The 10159-nt window shown below is 36.2% G+C and overlaps 1 protein-coding gene across 17 annotated transcripts; it reads right to left on the bottom strand.

Moving 5' to 3' along the window:
- Positions 1 to 4680: 4680 nt before the first annotated feature.
- LOC122318178 lies at positions 4681 to 8900 on the bottom strand. 17 transcript variants are annotated; one of them, XR_006244741.1, is made up of 5 exons: positions 8524 to 8900; positions 7745 to 7842; positions 7517 to 7586; positions 5038 to 7048; positions 4681 to 4940 (listed from the first exon to the last, which is right to left on the bottom strand). XR_006244741.1 is itself a non-coding variant. In XM_043135360.1 (5 exons), exons 1-5 carry the CDS (start codon positions 8891 to 8893, stop codon positions 7029 to 7031), a joined length of 444 nt encoding a protein of 147 aa, XP_042991294.1. In that variant the 5' UTR covers positions 8894 to 8900; the 3' UTR covers positions 4681 to 7028. The 17 variants fall into 17 exon arrangements, 3 of the variants coding, with proteins under 3 accessions (XP_042991294.1, XP_042991293.1, XP_042991295.1); XR_006244742.1 differs by having other exon boundaries at positions 4681 to 5353; positions 6737 to 7048; XR_006244743.1 differs by having other exon boundaries at positions 4681 to 5353; positions 6754 to 7048.
- Between the last annotated feature and the right edge of the window lie 1259 nt (positions 8901 to 10159).

The raw sequence follows: 10159 nt of genomic DNA, 5'->3' as shown, positions 1-10159 counted from the left end.
TAATTGCTGTAATTTAGGCTAGAATTGTGCCTACATAATGAAAGAAAACCCCACAGAAAGGGTATTCAGACCAAAATTGACATGGTACTGGAGCCTCTCTACTGATTTTGTCATTCTTTGGTCTTAATCACTGGGTGCGATTTTCATCGCTATTTTTGAAATAATTTTTTTTTCTCAATTTCAGCAAGTTTGTTCTTACTCTTTGTGGGAGTCGTTGCTTTCTGTAGTATCAAACCTTGTGGGTTTGAGTTTTGGTGGCTATTGGACCAGTTTTTTCGAAGTTGCAAACTCTGTTGTTATTTATGGCGGGCTACTTCTCTCGGTGGTTTTTCATGGTGGTTGTGCATCTCTGAGTCTGTCGGCAGTATCTATTGGTGACTGAGTGGTGGTCGACCACTTCTGAGGTGGCTGACGACGGTGTTGGACAGGTATCGGCATTTTGGAATATCGGCGTCTGGTTTGCTGATTGTTTTTTTTTTTAAAAGGGGGGGTAGGTATTATTACTTGGGCTTCTTCATTGTGGGCTGTTTATTTTGATGTTAATTGGGCTTATTATTGCTGTTTAAACTTGGGCCATTTGTTTGTTCTCTTTGTAGTGCCTACCTTGATTTATTTGATTGGATTTGCTGCTATTTTCTACGTGCCTTACATCATGTCTATTGAGAACACTATTGTTCTCTTTACTGGGAATAATTTTACTACTTGAAAATTCCAGTTTAAGACGTTTTCGAAAGGAAAAGAATTATCAAATCATATTGATAGTTTTGCTAAAGTTCCCACTGATGAAAAGGAATTTACCCAATAGGAGGTCAAGGATGCTAAGGTGATCTCTTGGCTATTGAGAACAATTGAGCCCCATCTTGTCACTAATCTTCAGTGTTTTACTATGGCTCAGGCTATGTGAGACTACATGCATCGTATTTATCACCAAGACCACAATGCTAAAAAATTCTAATTGGAGTTGGAAATTAGCAATTCCAATCAAGGTAATTTGACCATTGAGTAATTTTATTATGGTTTTAATACTTTTTGGAGCGAGTATTCTACTATTGTTCATGCTAAGGTTCTCCCTTGGGCCTTCACGGCTTTTCAAGTAGTTCATCCTAAGAGTCAACACGATCAGTTTTTGATGAAGTTTTGACCTAAATTTGAGCTTGTTTGAGCTGGTTTATTGAACTATAATCCAGTTCCTTCTCTGGGTACTTGTTTGCGAGATTTATTGTGTGAAGAACAACGGTTATCCACTTTGAGGGGTATAACTTCTAAAAATTTCTTTTATGAGACTATGAATGTAGTCTATCAGCACAAGGGAGAGGGAAGAACAAGTTGCAGTGTTTCAAGGAGTTCGGTCATATTGCTCGCAATTGTCCTAATAAAGTTTGTAACTATTGCAAGAAAGATGGCCATATTATCAAAGACTGTCAAGTGCGGCCTCAAAATTGCCAATCCCAAGCCTTTCAAGTTACTGGTTCAGTCCTTCTCTTCTTTTGCGCCACCACTGTAAACTTTGATTCGTCTGTTCTCACACCTGCCATGGTCCTATAGATGATTGATATGTTTTTACAACTTTAGGCCTGCAAGGTAGGGTCCTAACTCAACTTCTTCTTCGATTGTTGATTCAGGTGCTTCTAATCATATGACTGGTAGTATGACATGGGTCTCCATGGTGTTCGTAAGTATGGAGGCATGCAAACTATTCAAATTGTTGAAGGCAGTACTCTTCCTATTACTGATGTTGGTATTTTAGGCTCTTTATTTCAAAATATTTTTGTCTCTCCTACATTATCTACTGATTTGATTTTTGTTGGACAATTGGTGGATAATAACTGTGATTTTCATTTCTCTTGTGGTGGTTATCTTGTGCAGGATCAAATGTCAGGGACGGTGATCGTGAAGGGGCCTAAGTACGACGTCTATTTCCTTTACAGTTTTCTATTCCTAATGTTAGTTCTCCTACTTGTACAGCTATTGCCAATAATAATAAAGTCTGGCATGAGAAATTGGGTCATCCTAATTCTATTGTCGTGACTCATCTATTAAAACATGATTTTTTGGGTACTAAAGATTCATTTTCTTCTTCCCCTATATCTTTTGATTGTGCTACTCTTGGTAAAAGTAAAATTTTACCTTTTCCTGTGCATGGTCATCATGCTTCTAATTGCTTTGAAATTGGGCATACTAATGTTTTGGGTGTCAGTTCTGTTATTTCTCATGGTCAATATTGCTATTTTGTGATGTTTATCGACGATTATAATCGGTTTACTTGGATCTATTTTCTTTGCTCTAAAGCTGACATGTTTTCTGTCTTTCAAAAATTTATTGCACTTGTCGAGACATGGTTCATTACTTGTATCAAAATCTTATGCTTCGACTTAGGGGGAGTATATGTCTCATTCCTTTCAGACTTATCTTCAGCAAAAGGGGATGATTTCCCAGCGTTCTTATCCTTATACCCCTCAACAAAATGGAGTCACTGAGCATAAGAATTGTCATTTCTTAGATGTCGTTCGTATTTTATTGATTGATTCTTTTGTACCTTCTAGGTTTTGGGTAGAAGCTTTATCTACTGCTGTCCATTTGATCAATCGTTTGCCTACTGCCTCTCTAAATTATGACTCTCCCTATTTTTGATTATTTGGCATATCTCTTGAGTATCAACCCCTTCATATTTTTGGGTGTGTTTTTTTTGTTCATCTGCCACCTATTGATCATCACAAGCTTGTTGCCCAGTCTGTCACATGTGCTTTTATGGGATATAGCCATACTCAGAAAGGATTTGTTTGTTATGATGCTTTTGCAAACAAATTTTGGATCTCTTGGAATGTGATTTTCTTCGAAAATAATATTTCTTTTGGTCTCATGTTATTTCTGATCCTCCTTTTGACTTCTTCCTGCTTTTGATGGTCTGTCTTCTTCTTTAAAGCGATTTAAACCAGGTATGGTGTATCATTGACGTCTTCCCCCTTCTTCAACGTTGCTTCTAGACACTGATTCGTCATTTGATTCTACAGTTCCTATACATCGACGCTTGACTTGGGTTACACATCCACCATATAGGTATGGTTTTCCTCATACCTCACTTATTGCCACTCTTGACACTATTTATGTTCCTCGTTCTTATACCTAGGCAGCCACCCAAGCATGTTGGCAGTAGGCCATGCAAGAAAAAATCCAAGCTCTTTAAGATAATCACACTTGGGATATTGTGACCTGTCTATCTAGTGTCCAACCTATTGGTTGTAAATGAGTGTATTTAGTCAAGTTTAGGTCTAATGGCTCACTGCACTGATACAAGGCCCGTCTCGTGGCTCTTGGGAACTGACATGAGTATGGCATTGATTATGAAGAGACATTTTCACAAGTTTCCAAAATGACTGCTGTAAGGACTATCTTGGCACTTGCTACATTGCAAGGTGATCACTCCAGTAGATGGATGTGAAGAATGCTTTTCTACATGGGGATCTGAAGGAAGAAATTTATATGTCTCCACCTCTCGGCATGTTTGCTACACCTTCTTCAGAGGTTTTTCGGCTACGCCGATCCTTGTATGGACTGAAACAGGCTCTGCATGCATGGTTTGATAAATTTCACTCTACCATGCTTGCTTTTCATTTTACTCAGAGTCAGTTTGATTCCTCTCTTTTTCTTCACAAGACTTATGCATGAATTGTATTGCTTATGGTATATGTTGATGACATTGTGATTACTGGCTTTGATACTGAATTAATTAAGTAATTATAACAACATCTCAAGGCCTTCTTTCACATGAAAGATCTTGATCCTTTGTAATACTTTCTTGGCCTTGAGGTGCAGATTACTCTGATTGGTACATTATTATATCAACACAAATATATTTAGAAAGTGATTTCACTGGTTGGTTTCCAATTGCGTAACTTTGTTCTTACTCCTTTGGAGGTAAATCTCAAGCTTTGTCAAGAGAAAGACGAGCTTTTCTCAGATCTATCCTTGTATCAGTAGCTTGTTTGGAGTTTGAACTGCTTAACGATTACTTGTCCTAACATTTCTTTTGTTGTGCAGCAGGTCAGTTAATTTATGCAAGCCCCTTGACATCTTCATTTAGTTGCTGTCCATCGCATGATCTGATATCTGAAGGGTACCTCTACACATGCGTTGTTCTTTCCTAAGGAATCTTCCTTACAGTTGATGGGGTATAGTGATGCTGATTGGGCTGTATGTGCGGATACTCATCACTTTGTTACTGGTTGGTGCATGTTCTTAGGCAATGCACTCATTTCTTGGAAGAGAAAGAAGCGAGACAAAGTTTCCAAATCCTCCACTGAGTCTGAGTATTGTGCTATGTCCTTTGCATGCTCTGAGATTAGGGATGTCAAATCGTATTAACGGGTCGTGTTCGTGTCGTGTCAAGGTGTATACATTACGCTTAATGGGTCAACACGAACATGACCTGTTAAGGATTTCATGTCAAAATTCTAGACACGAACATGACACGGTAAGATAACGGGTTGACACGACACGACCCGTTAACGAATAAAAAATAAATTGACACGAAACGACACGACACGATCCGATCCGTTTCAACCCGTTTACGTTAATGAGTTGAACAAACATGACCCGACCTGGCCCGTTTGACCTGATTGAAATTTTCTATAGATATTTAAATATAAATATTATTTATAAAAATTAAAAAGTTAAAAAAAATTAACCACAAGTTTAGAATTATAATCTAAACAAATATGATTCATTCCACACACATTGTACTAATATATTAATATTACATCCCAAAATAATAAACAAAACACACAGAAAATATATTAATTTTACAATCCCAAATACAATAAAAACACAGATCTAAACAAATTTAGAGCTTCAAGAATGAGGTGGAGCAACCTCCCTGCCCTTATTTTTCTCCAACTCTATTACATTTTCGGTTAACTTGTCCAATTTAACTTCTTGTGTTTCTATTAAAAAAAAGATATTAGTAAAATTTTATATCAAATAATATTATTGTATTGAAAAATTACAATTATTTATTCAATAAGGTAAAAATAATATTACCTTGCTCCTCGTCATATAGCCAATCTCTAGTGTAGACTAATACTTCAACAATATCTGCTTGTAGTGCACTCCTAAACTGATCAATGATACACCCACCAATACTAAAAGTAGATTCAAATGCTACTGTAGAAACTGGAATACTCAAAATATCACGAGCCATACAAGCAAGATCAGGAGAACGAAATTCATTTCCTTTTCAAAAGGAAATAATGTCAATCTTTGCATTTCTGTCTACCCTAAGTTCATCCAAGTAAAGATTCAATTGACTTTTTTGCATATGGGCAGTAAGGTCATCATGTCTAAATGAATCAAATTCCTGTACACAAAAATAAAATATTATAAATCATAGAACAACAATATAATATAAATCATTAAACAAAAAATATTATACAGTTATTACCTGAAATACTTGTTTATTAATCGAAAATTGACTTTTTGCTCTACTATAAGTGCTATCAAAAGTCGTGGTAGAACATGTGGGAGCACTAGAAGAACTATATTCCATGAAAAGAGATGAAATTTTACTCCAAACATTCATATACTCAATGGAACAATCCCCATAAAGCTTTGTATAAGAAAAATCAACAAAATGAAACTTGTATCAAGGATCCAAAATAACTGCTATAGCCAACAATACATTGAACTCAGACCAATATTTCTCAAACTTAGCAAGCATTTTACAACACATGGTCTTCATGTAGTCATTTTCACCCTCAGAGTGTCGCTTTAATGTAAAATAAATCAAAAACACTGTTGGAAAGTATAGATTGGCTGTAGGGTATTTGGTCCCAGAAAAATCACAAGTGGCTTCATAAAAAACTCCCAACAAACTGTTGATCTTCTCTATTTTTTCCCAATCAAATATTGATGGACAATGCTTAAAATTAGAATCAATCAACTCCAAATGACTGAAAGCACGACGATAGAAAATAGCACTCTCAAGTATAAGAAAAGTAGAATTCCATCTAGTGGGAACATCTTATCTCAACCCTTTTTTGCTATCCAAAGACATTTGTTTTGTAGAATCTAAAAATTTTACCTACCTTGATTGTGACCATTTGACATACTTGATACTCTCATGAACTTTTTGGATAGTAGAATCAATCTCTTTTAACCCATCTTGTACTATCAAATTCAGAATATGAGCGCAACAACGAAGATGAAAGAACTCACCATCACAAAGAAGAGCTTTTTTAATGTTCAATTGAGTTCTTAACAACTCCACTGAAACATCATTAGATGAAGCATTGTCTAAAGTCAATACAAAAATCTTGTGTTGAATTCCTCACTCACATAGCAAATTATAAATTTTTTTAGACAAAAATATGCCATTATGTGGTGGTGGCATAAAAGAAAAGTTCAAAACCCTTTTTTGCAGAACCCAATTCTTATCCAAAAAATGTTCTGTAATGCACATATAACCATCAGTGGTTATAGAAGTCCACAAGTTAGATGTTAGACTAATACTACCAGGAGAATCATTTAACATGCATTTAATCCTTTTCTTTTCTCAATTATATATCTTAACCAAATCAACTTTGGCAGTATTCCTAGAAATAATTGAAACATCCGGATGCAAATATTGTAACAAAGATCTCACCCTTGAGTATTCAACAAAACGGAAAGGCAGTTCATACTTCACAATAGCAGCTATCAAAAGTTCTCTATATTGTTCAGTTTCAAATTTAGTAGTGCTTACCGAAATAGATCCACTACCTTGTGATAACATCATCTGACCAATATCTCGTGAACTTCTCCTAGGGCATGCATCAATGTGATGCTTCATATTTCCGGTTCCATATTTATTCGCAGCCATGTAAGTAACTCCACACATCTTGCACTTTGCTCGTGGCTTGCCATCATTGTTCTTAGACTCAGGAACCATTTCAAAAAAAGTCCACACGTTTGACCGTTTCCTTTGTTTTGTTTTAGATTCCTCATTTTGAAAACTTTCTGACTCAAATAGGTCCAAATCAATCAAATCATCATTTTCACCTGCTGCCGAACTCATCTAAAAAGAAACAACAATATGACTGTATGAGTATATTAAATGATATTATAGTATGACTTGTATGAGTATATTAAATGAGATTATAGTATGACTGTATGAGTATATTAAAAAGCATACCTAGTGTTATAACTATGTAATTCTAGCTAGTTTTCTTTTACACAAGCTTTCATTTTTGGCCAGTAAAACCTGAAATTACTGAGATTCAAGGGAAGGTAGAGGAACTTTGGAAGTATTAGTTCATACTCAGTGGTATGGAACTTTTATTTCAAACAGATTTGTATATCCTCCATAAATGGTCCTCCTATAACTCACCACTTCCATACCCAGATGAGATGCCATGTGTTTGACTGGGTAATCACCCAAATGATAACCTTACTAAGTCCTATGGAGCAAGGAAAAGAAAAGAAAATTTTGAACACATGCATGATAACATTTATGAGGGGATTAATTGAAATGTTCAGTTCATACCATTATTTCCAAAAGCTTCCCGTATAGCTTTATGTATACAAGTGCTAAAATCCAAAAGCTTCTTCACAATCTGCAATGAGCAGAATACTTTGAAACAGAAGAATAAGTAACTTCACTGAGAGAAATAATAATTCTACTCTGTTCTGTGGAGGGTAAGACTAATTATTTAGACACCATGCTCAGTATCCGAGTATCTCTTCAGATAATGACATGTTCATAGATATATACCTCTTCAAAATTTCTAGACCAAAGAGATTTCTTTTTCAAACTCTTTACAAGCTTTCTTTGTTCATTGAGCTCAAAGCCAAAAGCGGTGAGATAATTTCCTACAATTACAAACAGAATGCTTTTGGTAATGAAATACTACTCTACTGTGGTTGACAGGCTTCTGGAAGAAACTAGATGCAATAAACAATCAAAAGCTAGAATTTTGAAAACTTTTTCAAAATTAATCCATGAACAAAATAATGGTAGCAGAAATAAAAATCAGCAAGAATTTGAAAAATCTTTTTAAAATTAAATCCATGAGTATATTATCTACTAAAGAGGACATTGATGAAATAGAAGCCAAAAAAAACAAAAAACAAAATGCATGCTCATAAATTATGAAGAAACAGAAGTCCCACAAAGCATGATAGAAGGTAGAAAATGAAAAGTAAGTATTGATACTGAAGAGAAGTTTTTTCGTCAGTATTTAATTTTTCTTAGCAACAAGTCAACCGTATCTACCACTCACATGGTTTATGCAAGACTGGTAGTTTGAGTTGAGGGTCGAATACAAGTCTAAAAGGATGTTAATTTTGTCAAACATCACAACTGCTCTCAAGTTCTCAACCATAGATACTGACTACCTTATTCCCACGCTCCAAACTGTGAGATATATGGGAAAAAAAATATACTGCCAACAAGCCAATATATACATCAGAATCGATCGATACCAAAAGGAAATATACTGCCAACAATCTACAAGTTTCCCATATATACATCATAATCTACAAGGTGCTTACCGAAATATATATTGCAGATTTCCACCAGAAAATAGAGAACCCTGAAATGAGAAGTGAGAACTGGGAACTGTGAAGTGAGAATTGTGAAAATGTCAAAATGAGAAGCAGAAAATAACAAAATGGGGGAACGGGGGAAGAGCTGATTCGCCGAAGAGGGAAAAGGAAAAATGAAAACACATACAGACGGCGACGTGAGGTGAGCTGGGTTAACGCTGGAAATCCGTGTGAGCCACTGAGCCCGTGACTCCGTGAGGGGAGTAACGACTATTCTAAACTGAGGGATGAATCTGTGAAACGTGATGCACTGATTGAGTTCGTGAGTTTGGAGAATGGAGTGCGGCACTGCGGCGCAGGAGCTGCTGTGATTCATATTTAGGGTTTTTTTTTTTTTTTTTTAAGTTTTTAGATGGAATCTGAATCATAGAGGTAAGAAGGGACCGAATTTCGACCGAATGCCTAAAAGGCTAAATTAGTAAATTTAATTGATATTCTTTAAAAATTTTAAAATCCCGCCAGTCCCCTAATTTCATTTGTAAAAGAAAAAAAAATTCAATTTAAGCTTAACGGGTCAAAACGGGTTGACCCGTTAAGCAAACGTGTCTTAACGGGTCAATCCATTTTGACCTGAACCTGATAAGGTTAAACCCAAACTCGCTTTTATCCTGTCGTGTTTGTGTTGGGTTAACGGATCGTGTCACAAATTGTCATCCCTACCTGAGTTCACCTAGCTTCATGGGTTATTGGGTGAAATTGGTTTTCCTCAACTTCATTCCACTCCTCTTTATGTTGATAAGTGTTATTCAGATTATTGCTAATCTTGTTTGTTGAGTATTGTGGAGTCTGGTCCACATGACTCAAGCAGAGGCATTGGCCGCTTGAGCGAAGTCAGGCAGAATTGAACGTTTGATGTCAGTTCGACAGTGAGCTTGAGCGGATGTGGGAAGGAAGTTCGCTCGACACGAGCTCGACACTCCGCTTGAACTAACATGTATTTCATTCAGATCTAGGGTTTTTTTAGCCGTTTGGCTATATATATGATTTTTAGATCATATAGCTGTATGGTAGAACACTGTGGACGTACAGTAATCACTCCATCATTGTAGTGTGTATTTCTTAATAATAAAATCCTCTGCAGCTCCCGTGGACTTAGGCAATTTGCCGAACCACGTAAATCTTGTGTTGTGTGTGATTGTTTTCTCATTCCATATTATTTTCACTTTATTGTCATCATTTTTTGCAACAATTGGTATTAAGAGCCAAGATTCAGGTCTGAGAAAAAATGATGGCTGGAGATGAATTGAAGGCATCGAAGATCGAGAAGTTTGATGGCACGGATTTTGGATACTGGAGGATGCAGATAGAGGACTACCTCTATGGGAAGAAACCTCATCTTCCACTATTGGGAAAGTAACCGGAAAAGATGGATGATACTAATTGGAACCTATTGGATCGACAGGTTTTGGTGGTTATTCGCTTAACCTTGTCGAAATATGTTGCACAAAACGTCGTCAAGGAGAAGACGATTGTGGATCTCATGGCGACTTTGTCAGGTATATATGAAAAGCCGTCAGCGAATAACAAGGTACATTTGATAAAAAAGTTATTCAATTTGAAGATAGCAGATGGTACGTTTGTT

This window comes from Carya illinoinensis, chromosome 8, assembly GCF_018687715.1.
Source record: "Carya illinoinensis cultivar Pawnee chromosome 8, C.illinoinensisPawnee_v1, whole genome shotgun sequence".
Lineage (NCBI taxonomy): Eukaryota > Viridiplantae > Streptophyta > Magnoliopsida > Fagales > Juglandaceae > Carya > Carya illinoinensis.
The sequence above is the reverse complement of the archived record's forward strand: the minus strand, read 5'-3'. Positions and strand labels throughout refer to the sequence as shown.